Source organism: Chamaea fasciata, unplaced genomic scaffold, assembly GCF_029207755.1.
Source record: "Chamaea fasciata isolate MVZ Bird 193981 ecotype frontalis unplaced genomic scaffold, bChaFas1.0.hap1 SCAF_1, whole genome shotgun sequence".
NCBI classification, from domain to species: domain Eukaryota; kingdom Metazoa; phylum Chordata; class Aves; order Passeriformes; family Sylviidae; genus Chamaea; species Chamaea fasciata.
This window is the reverse complement of record NW_027094086.1, coordinates 83158360-83180157: the sequence shown is the minus strand read 5'-3', so window position 1 is coordinate 83180157 and position 21798 is coordinate 83158360. Positions and strand designations below refer to the sequence as shown.

Below are 21798 nucleotides of genomic sequence, written 5' to 3'. Positions count from 1 at the left end.
CAGAAAATTCAAACACCATTTTCAGAAAAGATTTCTTAAATCCCAACAGCTGTAATTAAATTATTATCAGTGCAATGATTATTAATGCATAATATTAACCTTTTAGAAATGGGATCAGGAATTTAACTGACTTCCTCTGTCCCCATCCAAACTGTAGCTTTGTAGTGTATTTCTTGGCCCAAGACTTCCAGTACTTGGCACCTGCCTAACTTCAGACCACCAAGGCAGGAGGTCCCCACTGTGAAGCTTAGTCTACTCAGGTGTGTCTACTCATAGGTTTAGGAATCTAACTTGAAAGCATATTCTTTGAATATTTAGGTGAGTGGGATGCATTACAGTGACAGTGAGAAGAAACTCGCATGGGCTATACAGTACTGAACAGTTGTTTGCCCAGCCAAAAGCAAAACAGTTTATTAACACAAGCAAGTAGATAAAAAGACAGTAACTCTTATTTTGACTATGGAACTGGTTAAGATATCTTACCTTAAGGGCCCTTGATCTGACACAGCTTCTGCTTCTTTACTTTCAAATGTTCTGAAGTCCCACAAATGGCTGTGACAAATTGAGGAAGCTCAGAGGCTGAAAGGTCATTTGGGAGGGGAAGGGTGGCTCTCAGGCACGAGCTGGCCAAGGCTTTGCTTTAAGAAGCCAGTCTCCCGATGGCTGCAGAGTGGAGGGTCAGATCTGGCAGACAGCGCGACTCTTTGCAACTAAAGCTGACTTTTGCCACTGGTCAGGATGAGACTGGTGAGGTGAGCAACCCCAGTTGTCCCCAGGAACATGGTTGTGACAAACACGAGCTCAGCAAGCTTCCTAATTTCAGCCAACCAATGGATATTATGAGGCACTGGATAAACTTTTCTTACCAGTAAGTAAGAGAAATTGTCTGGGAAGTAGCATCATTTGGCGAGCCAGCAAACTCTCATGCAAGACAGGGCAAATGGCTTTGACTCAGCTGTTCCCAGTTTCATATGCAAGTCTGATGAAGCGCTGAGATCTGTGCCAGTTCTCAGCGTGGCCAGAACAGACTGTGCAAGAAGGTGTTTCAGTTTGTTAGACATAGAGTACAGTGACTGACTGAAGGAAAGCCTAGAAAATGGAGAGGACCAGAACAGAAGTAGATCCTGCAAATAAGCCAGAAGTTATGAGCGTCTGGGGAACATATTAGTCAGATATGTCTATTAAAGACATCTGTATATATGGCAGTGTCTTGTGAATTTAGAGAACATGATGCCAATTACGACCATCAGAGAGTCGTAATTTTGGTAAATGTAGAAAAGGGAATTCAGGAAAACTGGAAGGTATCAGAAAAAGGAGTTGAATAGCGTAACTATTTAGACAAATGTAACAAGCTTAAAAGCAAAAGAACAATCAAAGTATTTTGCCATGGAGGATGACTTTAATAGCAATGGGTGGTGGGGAAATGTAGTGGAACAACATAATTATCTACCTACAAACGGTTCAGGAAAGAAAGACTGGGCCATGGAGGTAGAGGAAATACTCCTGTATAGAAGGGTAACACGAACATTATTTAGCTGAACTGTAAGTGGGAAGGGCTGTGCAACTGAATCTCTGAAGACAAATAAATAAATGCTAAAGTAGAAATTCCAAAGCATTTTTACAGCTTCTGAAAAGTAAAGACATTAGCAGGTCTTTGTTACTAATATCCAGCTTAAGAAAAGGAAACAGAATGAGCATTGTTGAACTCAAAAGAATTGTTAACAGATTTGTGGTAATGGGGACTTGGGCTACTCCCCTAAGCCTGGCCAAATAGATCAGGAGACACACAAATTAGAAGAGCAATTTTCTTAACACTTGACGCAAAGCTATCTTGGAAAAGTGAAAGTCGGAAGAAACTACTCCTAAGTCAGGTATTAATCACAAGCTGATTGTAGCTAACTCACTGAGTACTAATGCTTAGGTGAACCAGAAACCTAATTTGATGTAGCAGTTCAGGGATCGAACTTTCACCTCTTTGAGGTGATGCTCTTTTTGTTTTCTTTAACCTCTGTGGCAAAAGTATGTATTTTAACATGTAAAAATTCAACAAAGAGAAACTCCATCTTCCTCCTCCTAAATCTTCCCTTAAAAATTGGCCAGAGGTGAAGTAATAAACACAGCTTTATGAGCTGCTCCTCCTCCCAGGAGTGCGAAAGCCTTCACAGAACTTCTCATATGGCTCAGCCACCACCAGCTCCTTGATAAATCATACAGGCGCGCTGTGCCTTCCACACAGGAGGTTTTTGTGTGCAGGTGTCCAGCTGTACCGTGCCCAGGTATCCCTGCTTTCTGAGCATGGTTTGGTGTTGGCTTCACAGCAAAACTGACATAATTGGTGTTGGATTAAGCCTTGTTTTAAACATTCCTACCCAAGTCCTGCTTGTCTCTAGAGGAGCACGACCTCAACTTGGGTTTATTCGAGACAAAAACTGGGTCTTGAACTATCACTGAGTACTAGTCAGGGCTAGTCTCACTGCGGGCTACCGCTGTGTCACAGCACAACCTTGAAGAGTCCCTTTGGCACAATGCCTGCGGTGACTTGGCAATTACATCCACCTAGGCTATGCTCAGCGTTGTGGCAGCCAGCTGCAGTTAAAACCTGCTGGGACCACAGCTCAAGCATGATTAGCTGGCACGATGACAATCACGTGTTTGTCTCCACTAACTTCTGCTCGATAGACAGAAATAAGCAACATACCATCAAGGAAAGGCATAACTTGTGTATGGACAAATGCTTTGTGGAAACCCTGCAAGGCAGCACTGAATGCCTGAAAGTGAATAGAGAAGAGAGAAGTAATAAAGGAAGTAAGGTTAAACAGCCAGAGGAAGAAGGAATCACACAAGAAATGACAGAAGAAATGCACACCCGAAGGAAAGCAACTAAATGAACAAAGCAAATAAAAAGCCCCCAACGTGTGAAAGGAATGCAAATTCAGAGGTACAACTTTGGAGTGAACACAGATGTCAAAATTAGACTGAAACCAACATATAGGGTCAGGTCGGCATGAGAAGAGACTCACTGACCCTTTAATGGTTCTTGCATGTGTAGGAGGGCCATTTGGATGGGACAGAAAACATCGGGAGGAAAGGATGCAAAGCAGCAGTATATTTTTTTTCAATCAAAAGCCATCTATAACCTGTGCTTGAAAATGTCTTTTTTTCTTCAAGCATATTAACTGTTTAATGCATGATACTATCACTGGCAACACTGAGAACACTGGCCTTTAATGAATCAATAGATTTGTTTCATCTTTAACAAATTTGAACCTTTAATCTTCTTGCTTGTATGAATTCTTCTTCCTTCAGGTCAAAGTATTAAATAGGCTCAAGAAGTAAATAAGGAAATAAATACCAGAAACCCTATCGGGAACATTGAAATTAAAGTTTTCTAATAGTCAAATCAACTTAATGCTGTGATTACCGGCTCAGTTCAGCTTCTTTCCCTCACCCCCTCCCCCAGCTCTATGGCTAAAGTAAATGTGGGAGTAAAGGGCCTAAAAAAGGAAGGTGCTTTGGTTTGCTTGTAGTTTCTTGATGCTTGTGTTGCTCTAGATGGAGGTTGAAGGTTCTTTGTATTTTAACTGCTCTCACTGTGGAGATACAGATGACACTATGGACATCTGTCTTTTACAACACAGATATGTAAAATAGCCCAAGGCATTGGTCTGCAAATTCTTCCCAATGTTTCATGCCTGGTGTGCACCCTAATGTGTGCCCATGTTGCTGATGTATCCGACCTTTTTTATGGATATAAGTTACACTGGTGCAAACCCTTCCGTAGACAAAATCTTGCTGATTTAACTGTCTCCCACCAGCACAACGTATTTCAGTTGAGTCAGAATACACTTTGATATCAGTATAAATGGTTCCTCCTGGGGGGAGGATTGCTTCTTTACTGTTAAAAGTGTAGATAAGTTCTGAACTTTTCCTTTACTTGTTCTTAAACCAGTCAAACCCATATCTATTATTTCTCATCCAGAAATAATACACCTTTTTTTCATCGCCTTTTTGACTATTGGTCCCTGTCTGTGTTCTTGCTTCGATTGTATGGTCATAAGAAAAGGGTATTATCTAAAATTCTCCTGAAAGTAGAAGTTCTGTTTCAAGTGACAGCAACCACAGGATCGAACACCTCCAATCTTGAGAGAAAAAGAAACAAAACTGACTCAAAAGTTTGAAGTTAACAATTGGTTTGTAGCTGGCTGAGACACTTATATTTAATATTGAGGAAGCAATGACTTTCTGGTCTCCAGTGGAGCATCTCCTAACCAGACAGACAGGCACACAACAAAATGAAGTCTTAATGCCGAGAACTTCTTGAGAACACTACAATAACATTCTGGCAGGCTGGACTCCCTTGGCTCATGCACTCACTGCAATTTGAATGTCTCTTTCAGTTTAGCATGATGCTTGGCAAATTTCCCAACCTTACATTATCTGGGAAAGGAAGACAGGAGAAGCTGGTATGTTCAGCATATCTTTGAGGAAGCTTCTTTGCAGTTTGCTTGTAGCAAAAGTGTTGGCTGCAAAAGAGTGTAGAAGTGTCAGGACTGCAGCTTAGCTAGCTTAGAAGGGGTTTATCTGACTTGCATCCAGGCACCAAGATGCTCAGATACCACAGCAATGTGTGTGGTATAAGAACCTAGATAGAAGATGATTAGATAGCAAATCAGACAGAATTTTGCATGTGATTTCCTGGGTTTGTCTAAACTTATAGCAGCAACAGTTAATTATAGGAGGTTCTGAAGGCAGCTCCTGGGTGGGTTTATAGCGCTTACACATTGGATTCCAGCCATAAAGTGCCAGCTAAGAGTTACCACTGTGGCAGGAAGCCCCTATTGATGCAAAGCTGATGGAAACCATCTTTGGGCCTTCCCACGTTGGGGTAGGAGCAGCAGATATTGGTGATGGAAGATCTCGGGGGAGAAGAAGCCTTTTGGCAACAATGGCGGAACTCCAAGGAAAAGAGCATTGAGATGTGCATGGAACATCACCCAAAGAGGGACAGAAGCGGGAGGTGATTGCACACAGGAGTTACTTGTGGTCATCCTCTAGGTGATCGCTGTACCTACTTCCAGATCTAGTGCCTCTCCTTACACCACACATGAATTCCTCAGCCCTTGTAATCACTTCCTCTGGCTCTTAAGCCAGGGCAGCACTTTAATTGCAGATTAATGTGTTAATGAAATTCTTGAGGCTACATTGAAGTGACTGGGCAGGAGAGACTAGGCTTTCAGCAGCAGCTGCTGGCACAGGAGTCACAGCTCACATTGCTCTATGGGGAAGGCAACGCCAGAAGCAGGAGCAGGATTCATCATTTTTTCTCCAGTAGTGCCTCAGGGCACATCTACACGGCAGAGCACAGCGCTGCACAGGGATTCTGGAGCTGCCTCTGAGCAGTGGTTGTGCTAGTTTCACAGCAGGAATATTCAGTCTGCCTGGAGTACTATTCTAATATAACCACGGTGTTTGCACCCCTATCCCTGACCCTGAGGTGAGCTCTCCCTTCCTCTCTGTAGAACTGCGCTCTGCTGTGTGCTCCCACCTGCTCTTAGAAGAATTAAAAAAATTAATTATGACATTTATGAAGGACTTCATATCAATTTTAATCTGCAGTTTCTGATCTGTGGGGTCTTACTTGTTTTAGAAATTGGGGAAGCTTTCAAGGCCAATTTCATAGGTGTTGCTTCTTTGTTTCCTTGGCTGACAGTCCTGATTTTGTTTTATATTCTTTCCTTTGGGTATCTGAAATTTTGCATGAAATTTCTACTGACTCGGAAACACCAACATATGAAGTAATTACCAGTCCTTCCTGCCTAAGTTAACAGCATTCTCCTTCCCTGTGATCTTAGTTCAAGGTCACAATGATAGAATTTTATCCTTCATGAATTTTCATCCAACTTGCTGTCCGCAAAAATTGTTGATTAAAAGATCCGATTTCCATTGGCATTTTCCCTTTCAAAGGATGTCAACAGGAAATATAAATGTGGAATCCTTTGTGAATGATCTGCAAGGACATGCAGGCTTATGAAAAAAAAATAAGCAGCAGTTTGCTAAATCCTTTAGTTTCTGTTTTGAATGACTGGCCATAGGAATGCAGGCTAAGCTGTATTTCAGCTGTTCCCAAGGATCTGTATGTGTAACTTGTTGATAGTGGTTGGTACATCAGGCTCCAGTGACAGCTACGTGACCACTCTGATGATCACTGTCCTGTAGCAGACCCAGCCCCTGCCTCCCTTCAAGAACACCAGGCATGAAAGAAAACAAAGAGGGATCTGTTTATTCAGAGGGCTGGCACTCGTACCTCCTGCTTTTTACTGAGAAAAGAGAGATCCCAGGTCATTTCAGCTCTCACTCTATTCTCCCAGCAACCATTAGGTTGTAAGGAACTGCATGACTTGCTCCAGCAATTGATGTGAATTTCTGATACCTGGGAGAGTGGAGGCTTTCGCCATACAGGGCCTGTGGGGAATCTGATTGATAGGAGCAAAACTCAACACCCAGAACACCAGCTTATTTTATTGGGAGCTACCCATTACCAGCAAAAAGAAAGGAAAGCCCACCACAGTCTTAAAGTTTCAGCATTATGTTTTTAAAATCTTACCAGTGTCCAAGGTATGTGTCTTTCACAGTAAAAATTACTTGGAGTGTGCTGTGAATGCACAGACACAGATCAGCGCTGAACATCTGGTTAAAATAAATTACAGTCTTATTTTGCAAATAAAAATTCCTAGGGTCTACATGACAAAGTCTGGCCAGCGCAACTATCTCATGGGGAAAAAATCACATCCCTAGCCTACAAAGATAACTATTCTGGCATGATTCCCTTCCCCACTATGTAGACTTGGGTAGACTCAGACCGGAGAGAAGCCCTTTTGCCAGTATAACTCACATTGTTTGGGAGGTACTTCAACCATACTGGCAGACTCCTGCAGCTGGTATGAGCCATGTTTCCATCCAGGTATATGGCCAGAACAGTGACACCAGCAAAGCCCCTGAAGTACTTAAAGGATAGCACTTTTTCTCCTGCTACCAGTGTCTAATATTTTTCAGTTTTAGAGCTTCCTGCTAAAAGGAAACACACAGAATTTGTGCCCTTCCTTATATCATCAAGACATTATTTCTTGTTACAGAAGAATTTAAGTATACATATGGACAGGAGGTGTGTTGCTTTCCAACATCCTGGTGGTACTTCCTTTGAATGGGAGAAGATCCCAGTTTTTCTGCAGGATGCCTGTTACATGTTTTGGTGTTGGTTTTGGAGGTTGAGAGGCAGAGATGGTTTGCCTTTTATTAGGTCTTCATATTTTGATTTTGCTGGGTGGCATTTAAATAAATCTAATGGTCATAGTTAATTAATTACAACTGTGTATGCAAATGAATTTGAGCTGTTTTGAATAACAAAACAAAGTCCTTTACTCTGTTTGTGACTTGGCTTGTATTCTTACACTCTTACTGGTCCTTTTTTTTTCATGTGGTCCCTGTTAGCTCTTACCTGATAACATTTACGAAAGGACTTTCTGGATGAACCCAAAAATTGAAGATTTACCAGCCCACCTTAATCTATGAGCCCCCTGTCCATAAGGCAAGGCAACGCATAAGGTTGTCTTGGCTTAAAAGTTCGGCTTTTTTGACAACAGTTTTCACCTGTCCCATTTAGTTCATTTTGTCCAAATTTCTACTTGCCTCAGTCTACGCAGACTCTGCTCATTCCTTTCCCTGCTCCTTCATCCTCCATTTCTCTACCAGGTCTCAGGTTTTTGTGCAAGTGGTGAACAGGACAGAAAGGACAAAAAGTGGGGTGTGGGGAGGCACCCAATTAAAACCACTCTCTTCTGAGCCGATGCAGACCTGGAACTTCCCCTTATTTTAATTTCCCATTATCACTTAGCTGTGAATCGATGATAATATGGAGAAAGATACCAAGAGGCCCTATTCTCACATGCACCACATTGGAGAGGAGAATTTGCAGCGTTCTGTCAGACTGCCAGGACCTGTCTGCCTCCCACAGGCCTCCTGGTGGGAGGGCTGACTTAAGACATGGCAAAAGACAGCAATGACCAAAAAATGCTGCCTCTTCTCTGCCTCAAATAGGGCTTTTCCAGGTGAGCAGAAATGGTCTGAGCCGCTAATGAGGTGTAGACTGCCAAAGAAAACACATGGGCAAATTCGTATTTTCCAGGTGTCTGGTGGTAGAAATGTAACTGTCCATTGAAGTCTACAGTATAGCCTTTTTTTGCACTTACTCATTAAATTGCAGATTTATTGTGAGGTCACTTTAGTGTAATGTTAGCTTTGTTGTCTCACTGGCCCTGTAAATCAGTTGCTTGTCACAAGATTTAGAAAAAAAACCAAGTGCCTGCATCAAGTCATGCAAAGATTGGGTGGCACTTCCACATGGTCTCTTGCTGCTGGAGCACCATGGAGCACCACAGAGCACCATGGAACAGCCAGGCCACCACTCCGGCTCTGTCCTACTCTTGCTCAATGCTGAGCACGAGTTTCTCAAGCCAAAGGGGTTTGATCAGAACTGAGTGTTGAAACAACAAACATGAGATGGACCAAATCCCTGAGGGATGTTAAAACAAGCAGCAGAAAAACGCATGACTGGTCCCTCGGGGTGCAGTTGATGGGACAACCTGCTCAGACCAGTTGGATTTCACCCATCTGGTTCACACGTGCACTCAGCCTTTTTTGGCCAAGGCCACCCTGAGCCAGGTCCCTCCCCAGGCTGACAGCTTTGCCACCTTGCTGTCCTCTCCTCTGCTTCCTCACAGGTCATACCTGTGCCTTGAGCCCGGCACCGCTAGATGCGCTTGTTAAATGAAAGTCTCCGTGGCCTGGAGGACAAACACTGTGCCACAGCACTCTGAGCACTTCTACAAGCAGCTACTTTCATTTCCCATTTCCCAGGCAGTTACATGATTTAACTCTTCTGCGGCAGCCCAAGAGCAGCCCAAGCCCCTGGAGCAGGCAGGGAATATAATGGGGGATGTGTTCACATTTCCCTCTACTGTCAGTGCAGCATCCACTGTAGACAAATCTTCAGAGATTGTGCTTTTAAATTTGCTGGGCTATTTGCATATTGAAAGCCAGTTACGAGCAAGACAGAGAATTTAAGATTTAGAGAAAAACAGGCTTGCATTGACATTCAAGCCCATTTTGTCATTATTTTTTTAAAGCCATTCTGAAGATTTGACAGGGGTCCTAATGCATCCAGTCTCCTTTTGGAGGATGCAGGTATAAGAGCAACGTTACAGGGTGAGATGAGTTTCTCCAGCAGATCTATGACATTTGCTCTCTCCTTCAAAGTGATTCACAAATCCACAGATGTGTGTCACTAAATTTACTGTTGCATGTGAATGTAAACTCTTTAGAATGGGTTTGATAATTTGGGGAAGAATATGGCCCACTAATGACTTGGTTTTAGTGCAAATGAGATTCATGTGTAGGGACACATTTGTTTTCTAGGTAGAACAGTTTATAGGACTCTATTTAAGTAAGATACCTTCAAAAAATTAAATAAACCAGCAAATTATTTGAGTAGGACTATCAACCTACAAAAGATCAGAAAATTGTGAAGGATCAGATAGAGCAGCTTTGATCATGTTGTTTGAACACAGTATTTTGTCCAGAAGGCCAGCTCGCCTTCTTTTTCTCATAATTGTTAATAGTGCTCCCTCAGAAGTAGCACCCATCAAATACCACCAGCTAGCTGCTGCAGTGACATTACAGATGTTATCCTGATGCCAGAAATACCTCATTTTATAGTGTGGGCCTTTCCAGGAATAAGAGAACGAGGCAGCCTCCATTATGTCTGGGCTTTTGCATATTGCAGAACCACGTCTAAATGAATTAAATAGAGACGCCAAGACTAAATTACTGAAACAGTTCTCATGCTGACTTGGTTTGACAAGAATGTGGCCCAGTCTGAACACTGGATGGATTTCCATCCAAGCTAAGTAGTGATCAACACCTTACAAATCCTGTGTTTAAAGATGTGGCTTGACTATTCCTCAAAGCCTGGATTTACCCTTCATCTCACAGGGGTTTGGGGAAAACCTGCCTGCCAGCAGGGTCACTCTTTAGGAGCACAGACAGGAGGACTAGCCATCACCATTACTGTAACTACTCACATTTATATATTTCTAAGCAGATGCATCACTTTTCATGGGCAAACCTAACCACAGTCAGTCCTTGCACCTTAGATGTCTCCGAGTGATGTTTAGTCAGTCATGTAAATAATATTTCCACTAATGCCAGTTCACACAGCCTTGCAGTGAGAGCCCCAAAATCTCAGGGGGGCTCACTGATGTAGGAATTTATACAAATAGATAGTAAGGACAAGGAGCAAAGAAGTTAGGCAAGACTACTACTACTACTACTACTGTGATGAAAACCAGTTTTGTTCAAAGTCAGAAACCTCAGACAACACTGTTTTGGAGAAGCAAAATAAAAAAAGTCTATGCACCCAGCATCTAACACATCAGCTTGCAGAAACAGAGAATTCAAAACAGAATCACAGAATCATAGCAGGTTGGACAAGACCTCTAACATCATCAAGTCCATCCATTAACACTGCTGTGCTCACCACTGAACCATGTCTCCAAAACAGACCAAATTTCTACCACGAGCAAAGGTGAAGGTGGAAAGAAAAAAAACCCAGATGGGAATTGGTTCAGGGGTTCACGTGCCAAAGCTACTCCCCGGGCAGGTTTTCTTTTCCACAATCAGCAAGGTTTGTGTGGTGACACCTTCTTTTCCTTCCCATTGTAATTTGTTAATGTGCACCTGGCAGGACTACCTGCATGTCGGCACTCCCAGGTGTAAAAGGATATCGGCCTCTCTAAAGATACGGAGCTTGTGAAATGCCACACCTCGGATCGGCACAGCACAGCCAAGGGCTGAGCTGCCCTTATTTGCATGTACTCACAACTTAGGCTTGCATAAAAGACTCATAAACTCTTTGGGAAAAGAACAGCTACACATTTGTCTACTTCTTGTGTTCCAAGAACTTTTCTCGTTAGCTGCAAGATGACATTTTAATGAGGTTTCACTGCATAGAAAACATGGGACGATTTAACCAGCTCCGTCCACCCCCTCCATTCCCTCCCTTCCCATACTCTTTCTGAAATGAGTTACCATGCCGGGAACAAAAGCTTTTATGAGAATTTATGTCATTTGTGTGGAGGCAGGGGTGACAGAAAAGTCATTCAGTTGCCAAACCTTGGCATCAGCGTGAATGCCATTCCCTCTCCCGTACTGGGCGGCAAAGTGGCCTTGTTCAGACCTGTGCAGGTTTCTTCAAAAGCAGGGGGCTAGTGTGTATTTGTTTGTTTGTTTTAGAGTCACAGAAAGGGCAGTGTAAAATAGCTGCAAGGCAATTCCCGTACAGTAAAATGGAAGTCTCTCTGGCTCTTCATTCAATACACTGTGGCTCAAGAGGATATCCTGCCAACCCAATGATAACGAGGGAAATAAAGTCACTTCCTCACCAGCTGTTTGATTCAGGTAGAAAAAGGAAGCGTTTACTTCCTCATGTTTGCTCTCCCTGCCGCCCCCTCGGTCAGAAATGCCAGGCAGAAATTGCCTTCTCCCTCCACGGTTTTGGTAAGGAGCTGTCATATCCACAGTGCTTCTCTGGGCTCAGCCTGTGGGCAGTACGTCCTCCTCTGCCACCGAGGAGCTGTGCCTTGCCTTTCCGACCGGGGTGCAAGCTGAGCTGCAAAAGGACCGAGGCTGAACAAACTTGGCTCATTCCACAAGCAAAGAATGCCCGTGTAATTAAAGATGACATTTGTTTCTTGGATCAGAGCTGCCGAATTTGGGCCAGCGGAAGAGTGGGATAGTGTGATCTCTTTGTTTTGAGACTGCCCTGACTCAGTGCACTATTACGCCTCCTAATCCTCCTGGAGTGACAAACTACACTTATGTCCTGAGCTCCCTGCAAATCCCTGGAACTCTGGCCAGGAACATGCTCTGTCCTCCCTATATATAATCCAGTGGGCAAGAAGGCAGTAAAGGGGTGCCCTTGGGGCAGTCCTCGTAGCTTCCAGTCAAAACAGGCAAGGTGAAGCAGGCATCTCAGGTGCTTTGGTGCCTAAGAGGAGCTCAGGCAGAGCATCTTTCCCTTCTCCACTAGCACCTTTCTTGCTTCACGGAAACAGTCAACACCAAGTTGCACAGTAAACCAGCAACGGACTGATCTGACTTAATAAAAGCTTCTTAAGAAATGGCTTTTTAAAAAGTTACAGAGCTGAATGAAGAGTTCTTTTCCATATAATGTTTAACAGCCCTGATATAATTTTACATCCAGGATATAACTTCCCATTAAATTTTGAAGGTCTTAAAAGCGAGGTCTGCAATGATTTTCTTTCCAATTGTGTAAGACTTCCAGAAACGTTGACCAAGCCAGAACTTGCCTTGGTCTATTTGCCAAGGGGACCCTTCCTTTCATTATTAGGAGTGCTTTTCAAAGGACATCAAGTGTTTCAAACAATTTTCCTAATCTTATTTACTTTAGCTGAGATTCTCTTATTTTAAACAGAGCAGTTCAGGTGACAAAAATCCAGTGACAAATACATGGGTTAACAGAAGACAAAACCTTATGAAACAGTTAAGATTCTGTTTAGGGTTCTCTTTGTGCTAAAATAGTTTTCAGCAATGGGTCATACTTCCCTTCTCCCACCCCCCGTGTTTTAGTACATAAAATGGACATGTGTTTATTTAAAACAGGTTTGAAACTTAAACAAATAGTGACAGGCTGTTCAAACAAGCTTCGGAAATAGGCCTAATCAGGATGTTTGAGAAGGGGAGGGGGAACCATCATAAAGAGCTACTTGTAATATATAGTGCAGACACCATTAGGTTGGGTTCATGTTATTGTAATAATCTCAGACAAAAAAGTACTGCATGCTGCACATTTTTTGTTAACATTCCTCTTTTGAGCCATAGGTTATGCCATATTTTTGTCTTATATCCAAGTTTTACTGTTCCTCTCTGTCCATCTCCATACCCAGTACCAGAAGCTCTATGGAATAATTGGAAATGGTCTCACAGAAAAACTGGAAGGAATGTTCCTGAACTGGGATAGAAGGGAGGCACAAAATATGCTCATTTTGATATTGATACTGTGTATGCATCAACTGTCATGAATATACAGAAGTGAGACCTTCCCCACAGAAAGAAACCATGAAAACCATAACGTTTAAATGTTTTCACATGACTTGTGTTTCCATGAGGGGTTTTTTCTCATTTCCTCTCTTTTCCACCCATAATAATATCACCAAGTGTTGAATTTTACCCTGGTTGTATTTTTATAAAGCCTGATCTTGAACTCCCTGTACAGACAGGGCTCCCATGGAAGTCAGTGAGTCTGTACTGGCGACAACAGGATTTAGCCCAGTCTGTAACATTTTAGGATATTGTGTTACTTCATAGCCTTAAGGAGAAATAAAACCAGCTTTCCAAAGAGCTGCACAGCAAACTGAGTGTGCTTTTTCAGCTCTGCAACAGCACAGCAGAATATTAAGGCCAGAGTTTGCAAATGTCTATGTCAAAAAACAGGCAGCTAAGCAAAAGTTGCCAATTTCTCTCTGAAATGAAGAGTTTGCATTAAAACATTCCATCCTCCCCACAAAAGGTTAAGCTGCTTTCACTTAAGAATATACCTTTGGAAACCCAAGCTGGAAAATGATTGCCTAGAGGAACAGGCATTGAGAAATAGCAAGAGGCAGACGTGCTTTCACGTCACTCGGTTGGCCAGAGCCTGTGGCTGTTCTGTTACCAAGTCTTACCTGCTTACATCCACTCTGACCTACAACATGCACCAGTATTACTCAATGTAATGACACATTTTGGAAGCAAATATCTATTATTTATTTGAATCTCACTCAGTGTCTTGTGAATAGAAGTCAAAATATTAAAAAACCTTACACGCCCTCTCGTGGTAAAACCACAAATGCGCCTCTTCTAACAATAACTAGAGACGCCTGATGAGGTAATTAACTACTAAATTAACTACAGAATTTGATTATCATTTACTCGGTTGGAAGGTTCACATCAATAATGGACACCCTTCTCTCCTCAATTCCTGCTGTAAACCTTAGCAATATATGCATTATTAGAAGACAGGTTACCTCCTAGCATAATAACATTGCTAAACAGCTAAAGGCACTATAACTGTAATAGAGAATGTTAACTTCTACCAAAAATGGGAAGTCTAGGGTAATAAAAGTAGAGACAGAAACCGTCACGTTAGATGGCTGTTTCATGAGCCTATTTCAATAGCTTGGAAGCAGACCTTAATTGGGCACACAGTAAAAGAGTTGCCATAAATGATGCTATCAATTTTGTCACATTTTAAAAGTCATTCAGCTGGGCTATTTACTGCTTTCGTGCCATACAGTATGATTTATCTGTCTCTCAGGAATGCTCTGAAGCTTCATGCTCATTAGGAATTGCAGCCGGAAAGAAAGGCATTACGTGCAGAGTATCACCAATACAATCATTTGCCCGGTCAAATCCCACTCTGTTTATGAGTCACAAAAACTTTATCTTTGCCACTTAAACAGCCTTTCCATTTGGTGCTTATGTGCACAACCAGATTTTCCTGGAGCACTGGACCACGGCATCACCCTGTTTGGTGACAGTTGTGTAAGATTGTCATAGGTGTAACACAACCCTGACAACTTCAGTTCATAAGGATGAAACATCTGTGGCTACTACACGAAGTCTTCTGAGCCCATCCCAAGGGAACCAAACAAATACTGCCTTATTTTCAGTGAAGCTGACCTGCAATATAGATGCTCCTTATCCAGTGGAAATGAAAGATTTGGAGAATGAAGGTTCATCTACTTTCTTTGTGTATGTTTGTATAGACAACATTTAGGACCCAAAATAGTGGTAACTTATATTTAAAAATGCTGCTTCTGTCTTTTCTGTTAGGCTGGGCTTGCCTAAAGCAGAAGTCACAACCGTAAATAATTTCAGCAATATTTATAAAGAAATAGGCAGAAGAACTTCCCTTTAAGCACAAAAAACAGAGCTCCCAAATCACTGTTTTAATAGGTTTGTGTGGTCTTCTTGTGCCAGCAGGATTGTTTGGTGACCCCTGAGGTTGAAGAAGTTGCCCCCTTTTCCCCATTCCCCCCAAAAAACAGTAACTGCAATTCTGATAATCCTTTTCTCATTATTTCCCTTTCTAGGATGCCTTTGTGGAGTTGTATGGGAACAGTATGAGGCCTTTGTTCGATTTCTCCTGGATCTCTCTGAAGACTATCCTGAGTCTGGTTCTGGTGGGAGCTTGCATCACTCTTGGCGCTTATCTCGGACATAAGTAGAGTCACCCAGTTTATTGTGGATTACAAAAGTCTTTCAAAACAACAAAATAATATTTTTTTTTCTGTAGCACAACGATATTTTATGAGCAAAGCAACTTCCCAGCGAAAGATTAAATCAGCTATTACTGCCAAAGGAAATATCATTTATTTTTACATTGCCGGAAAATTATTTATTAAAAGATATTTACATTTTAACCTGCTATTTTCAGAACCTCAGCAAGTTGTATCTGTCATCACATCATGTTGTTATTCTTAACTTTAATGAGCCCCAGAGTATTTTACGTTCTTTTTTTTTTTAATTAATGCCTCTGGCTGGATTATTTTATCTCTGAAGAGTGAATATACTGACAAAGACCTACCTGCTTACACTTACAAGGGCAGTTACTTGAGCTGCTAAAAACTGCCAAATTGTGTTGAATTTCCTAGCATTTTCCGGGAGGGATCTGAAAGATAAGGTCAGCATGAACAAAGTTCTCACCCTGTCCTGCTGGCAAGAACTGACATTAAACAATTCAACATGGTACATACGTGGAGTCAAGACAGAAGCTTCTTGAAGGACACTCGGCTATCCCTACAGGAGAACAGCTGGAAATATGATTGCCTATGCCTTTTAAACATGTTTTCAAGTTACCAGCTGTGCCATCACGTCATAATCACAATACCCACACAATACATGTCGACTTTTTTTTTTTTATAGAAGTATGACGTTAAATCTTTGGGGCTCGCAGGAAATTGCTGTTCCAATGATTTTCTCAGCAGCAAAATGTTTTTTGTGGCTACTGACACAGAAACATCAGGAGACCTTAAGTGCCTGCTTCAACAGAGCAGAGCTGAAGTCTGAAGACCTGACCTGTGTCCCACTTTAGTGGGCTCATATCTGCAACTAATCCTGCTTACTTACAGAGTTCCTCCGGGGGTTTGAAACCAATTAGATGTGGTCTCTAAATCCCTGAAAGTTGAAAAAGATCCTAATTTTATTTGGCAAAAAAAGCAGACCTCAGCTAAGTTACAGATTAGCTCTGACTATCCTTGTTTATCAAACTGGACACCAAAATCAAGTTCATTTTCATAACAGGAAAGGAAAGTGAGATTTATCATCCTGCCCCTCGCCCTCAAAATTTTTTCATGCTAATAATCTCCTAAGACTGTCTGCAGAAGAAAAGTTGATGAAGAAACTCAGAATCCTCTCTCTGGACAGAGACTCTTTGACACCTCTCTTGTCAGGTGCCTACTGTCATCTCAAGTGAAAATAGGGTGAAGGAAAATGGGGAGTGGCAGGTGTGAAGTCATCTGCTCCTGTTACAAAATGCAACACAAGTCAAATTAACGCGGAGAACATAATACAGTTTTACAAACAGACCTGTGTTCAAAGCGGGGCTTTCTGTGAGCTCGACGGAGCCCAGGAGTGCCCTGGAAACAGAAGACTCTGAAGCATTGAGTCCCAGGGGCTGCTCTGAGTCATGGAAATGTCCAGCTTCAAATGTTTTAAATCCTGCGCTTCTATTTTTTCTATGAAACTTTGGAAATCTGGGATTTGTGGGTAAATGGACATCCAGATACAACAGGAAAAGTTTGCAAAGCTCTGGATAAAATGTACCATACAATACATAAGTGCTCAAAGGGTGAAAATTACGCAGTGAATAAACTGTAGCTCCAACCTCAAGATTTCAGCTGAATAACTTTGTGGCATTATATGCAAGATATCTCCAGTAACTCGGGAATGTAATATGTTCAATGTTAAGGCTGTAGTTGATGTTGTGTCTTCAAAGCTGCTTTTATGTTTGGTTGGTTTTTTTAAGAGTTGTACATCTCAGCATTTTTACTGCTATTTAGTAGTGGCACCTACACTTTGTATGAGCAAAGATGGAGCAAGCTTACATTTCAGATTTGAAATTACTTAATTTTATAGAAACATAGAAAGGAAATATTTCTAAGAATACAAAAATGTGAACTCTGCTTAATAAAAGGAAATGGAAAAGTCCCACCATCAAACAAACAGTACCTGCAGTGCTTTCAGAGTGCTTCTGTAAGAAGTGGGCATAGTCATGTAGGGTTTTTATGAAAAATATTTCAAATCAGAGTAACTGAGGAGTATTGTGGATTGAGTGTGCTTTGTTTTTTATCTCAGCTTACAAACAGAATTTGTTTGCAGCCAGTTGCACAACTGGAATTGGCTGCTATTGAGCTTATGTTTCATTTCACAATCTAGTCTTCGTTTCAATTTGTGCCCATATGCCCATTAAAGTTTATGAACTATTAGACCTCAAATTGTTTCAACATCGTTTGTTTTATGAAAGGTTTACATTGTCAAAAGTAGTAAAAAATATCAATTCCAGTGCTGCTATAATACCAGAATAATTTGAATGGGGTTTTGGTTTTTATTACCTTCCAATGGCTAAAGTTTTTTAAAGCTGCTTTAGAAATAATATGAAGACGACACATGATACACAATTAAATGAATACTGAGGATTTTGTGTTCCATTGTGTCTACTCACTGGACTTCCCAGTGTATTTGTTAGTACCAGGCAAAGAGAAGAGTCATGATGACTGTTGATGATTTTATTTTATTAAAGAGCTAATGGAGTTTTCCCATCCTGACTGCAGAATAGTACAGTATTGTGGCTGCATTAGGTATAATGATAGTTGATAATACATTTATTATGAAAACATTTTAGAAACATTGAATGTATATAAAAGCTTGAACTTCTTAAATAAAATCCTCTCTTCTCCTGCATTTCTTTTGCAATAATTCCTGTCTTTCCTACTCTTCATTACACTTCCATGTAAGATTTTTTTCTCCACAAAATGCCTTACAGACTTCCATGCTCGAAGACTATGCTTCAGTGAAAATCCATCTTCTGCCACTGTGTATGCACAGACATCTGACCACTCTCACCATATCCAAATTGTAAAAGAAAAACAAGAAAAAAAATTTAAGAAGAGGGACACTTCTGAAGTGTTTAGGTGTAGAGAATCAGAGGTCAAAATGGAAGGAAGAGGTCAAGAAGTGGAGGGAAATAGAGAGATCACAGAAACATCTCCCTGGTTAAAGATGAATATTACCTAGAATTTGTTTATCTCCCATCCTTTCCATTGAAAAAGGGCAGAGAAAGAGCTTGCAGAGATCCCATAATTGTTTTTCTCTATAGAACTTTGTTAACACTGAAGGCAGTCTTTTTAGAAACAGCAAATGCATAGGCATCAAAGAGAAGTACTGGATTTTGCTATGTTCAGCGTAGGTGTTCTTAATACTTTCTCTCTCAATTTTTTAAGAAAGTATTGAAGAAAAGTATTTTGCTTCTCAAAAAATAATCTGTAGGATCACCTGAGATCTGTCGTAAATCAGTAACTTAGGAACAGATGAAAAAATTGTGCAAATTAGGGGTGATACAGAGGATATATCTTATTGGAACAAGCACTGGATCCACCAAAGGACTAATGGGGTAAAGGACTGTTGAGGTAACAGAGAACATACAGATGAGAAAGGGAGCTAGAAGATATGGAGAATGACACTGGTATGTAAGAAAATCTTCAGTTTCAAATGTTGCAGGAGTTCACCCAAGATGGTCTGAAAATAACTGTTAACTAAAAGCAGCTACAAATGTGTGCACTACATGGCTACGATTTCTAAAAATTTGCAATTATAAAATGACATCTAAATTATTATAAAATTATCTAGTCTATAAAATTTCATCAGTTTGCTGTTATGATTGGGGATTATATAGCCTGAATAGTTTTGCACTAAGAAGGAACAATTATGGAAAAAAGAAGCCTGAAACCAGATTTGCAAAGGCAACATGAAGGTGATGCAGTTCAAAGATCATGGTCCCAGTCCCCCCAGTCCACACAGTCTCCCCAGCTGAGGCAGCGAGAGTCTGGACTGCATGCCTTGACCCTGAAGCATGACACTGCTTAGCTGTGCACCTGCACTCCACAAACCTATTGATTGAAAGTATCGTGAAGTAGCATGTTTAAAGCCTTTCTTCTTTTTCCTCTCTCCATCTCTGAACAAACTAGCAAAAATACTCATTTCTATTATGAGTTTATGGCTCAGTACCATATGAAAAATTACACATATTTTAATTTATGGGTATAAAAATTCTTTCTCATTGCAAGAGCCTGGCTTTATTTTTCATTCTTATCTCTCTTTCCAACAAGGCTAAATACAAGGAAGACAAAAGAGCTAATTTAATCTGTATTTGGTTTAAATCGCACTTCTATACTAAGTTAATGCAGCTTCATCACACAATGAAATTATCTTCAAAAAGTAATACAGCATTAAGAGTACCACATAAAAACGATATATTTTTATAATTTAAATAGTGGGTTTTTTTCTTTTTCTTCTGAATATTTGAATTTTAATTATCACCAGCATAAATGTACATAAGCAGATATTGTTTATCCAGTACCTTTGGATGATATATGTATGGTAATGTAGTTTGTCAGTTTATCATCATTTAATATGATTATGTTGTTCTTTGTCTTTAAAATGTTATAAGAACATGCTGTCATTAAACTTTCCATGTCTGTCTAGTTTATATTGTGAAAAAATAATAAAAGCACACTGTGAGATACTTGTTGTGCATTTGCGTCGTTTAGGATTTGTCGATAAAAAGCTACTCAAACATTTTGAGTGTAATCCCCTAAATGACACATAATGTTTCCTTCCTCATAGTTCTGTTCACCTGTTGTGCTCAGCAGTGGCCAGTACTCACAGCCTTGTTCATGAAGATGCAGTGACCCAGGTTTGAGTAGCTGCTGCTGTGTGAAATACAGTCCTCAGGTGTAGCCTGTGCTTTGGGACCCAAGGACAGTGTCCCCCTTCCCCATTCATTTGATGCCTTGCAGAAAGTGCAGCAGGGCTCTTCTATTTGTTTATCAAAACTGATTTTCATTCTTGCAAACAGGAGCTGGAAATGCACATGAGCAAGTTTCAACAGGAGCAGAAGAAATATTTTTGTTTCTGCTGAAGGTTTCCTATGGTTATGACTGATTTCCAAAAAGTGTTTTGGTATTTTGCATCTTACAGGCTCATGTTAACTGGCCCTTGGTTCACAGGGGTTGCCTCTTACCTTCTGTGGCTTTAACTCAGGTAGAACATAGTTAAATGTGTTCAGGTAATGAGTATTTAACGGTTTTAAGAATTTATCCAGCTTGAGTGGGTTTTGCAGGCAAATGTGTGCACTGTGCTGTCATAGATGCACTTCTTATGAGTGCCTGAAGTTCATAGTTTAATACTTTTCAAGCACAATTCAGGCACACGTGAAAACATCTATCCCTCTGTCTGCATCCATGAAGACAGAGAAGGTGAAGGACACCAGCCTGAAACTGAAAGAAGCAGCAACAGCAACAGAATGCAATCCACGGTCTCTGTCCTCTGAGCTCTGGGATTTAACTGTCCAGCAGAGAGCAAGGTTACCCAACCTTTGCAAGGTAGAAGGTAAACCACATTGCAGTAGGGCAAGTACTACAATTTCTCTCTGCCATTATTTTTGAAAAAAGAAGACAAGGACTTGTAGGAGAGCAGCCCCAGAACTGCATTTTTTCTAGTTAAAACCTGATGAAAGAAGATGGGATTAAGTTTCCACAGGGAGTTCAGCAAAACCAGGTAAATTAGTTCAGGGTTTCTTCTCTTTCTGCCCAGTCAGATAACTCCAATTTTTCTTAAAAGCTAACAGATCAGCACCTGGGATTAAGTGCTTACCTTACCACTGGGACCAAGCCTGGTGAGCAGATGGGGAGAACAGAAGAGATCTGGATAAAGACAAAATGAACATTAGACCTGATAACTAAGGTGGGTTTTGGCTGTTTGAAAATTAGGTAGGAACACCCTAAAAAAAAAGAAGTTTTACGGGGCCAAAACCGGAAAGCTCCCTTCTCAAAACATTCCCGAGTGGTTTCAAGCACAGTAAGTCTCCACTGAAGCTGCACAAGCAGCAGCATGCAGTTGTCCCTCTGCAGCAGCAGGCTCTCCATCCCATAGTACCTATAGCTCCTGCTTTTGTCTTCTTCAGTTGTTAAATATTTAATAGGAGTCTACAAGTGCTAGAAAGTGAAGGTCATTCCACTGTGAATGGCTGGGTACCAGCTGCATGGCATTTAAATTCACATAACAACTGACCCTAGAAGGAGCTAGCCTTCTGCTTGGAACTAATTTTTTGGTGTCCAGAACTGCCTCTGAGGGCATTTTACTCTGGGCAAGACAATGGATTTGTGCACTGCAAGAAACTGATTTGCACAGATGGACAAAGCAACTCTTGAAGTGTCCCATCATAGGCTGTAGTTCACTGCTCTCCACTACAAATGAGCACAAGTACTGAAAATGTTCAGAATGGAACCCTAAAATCTCATGGGGATAAATACTTGTCAGTTAAAAACATGCCTATTTTTTTTTTTTTTTTTTTTTTTGAGACCTCTAAAAGTGCAGACATACTCCTTGCTATCCTGGTATATACTG

The 21798-nt window shown here is 41.1% G+C and overlaps 1 protein-coding gene across 1 annotated transcript in view; it reads left to right on the top strand.

Annotated features, from left to right (window-relative positions):
• The window catches only part of BCL2 (BCL2 apoptosis regulator), a 97142-nt gene extending 77227 nt beyond the window's left edge, over positions 1–19915 (top strand). The window contains exon 2 of the mRNA XM_066186807.1: positions 15207–19915. Within this exon, the coding sequence (XP_066042904.1) occupies positions 15207–15341 (135 nt within the window). The 3' untranslated portion in view covers positions 15342–19915. The remainder of the gene's footprint in view (positions 1–15206) is intronic.
• The last annotated feature ends 1883 nt before the right edge of the window (positions 19916–21798 follow it).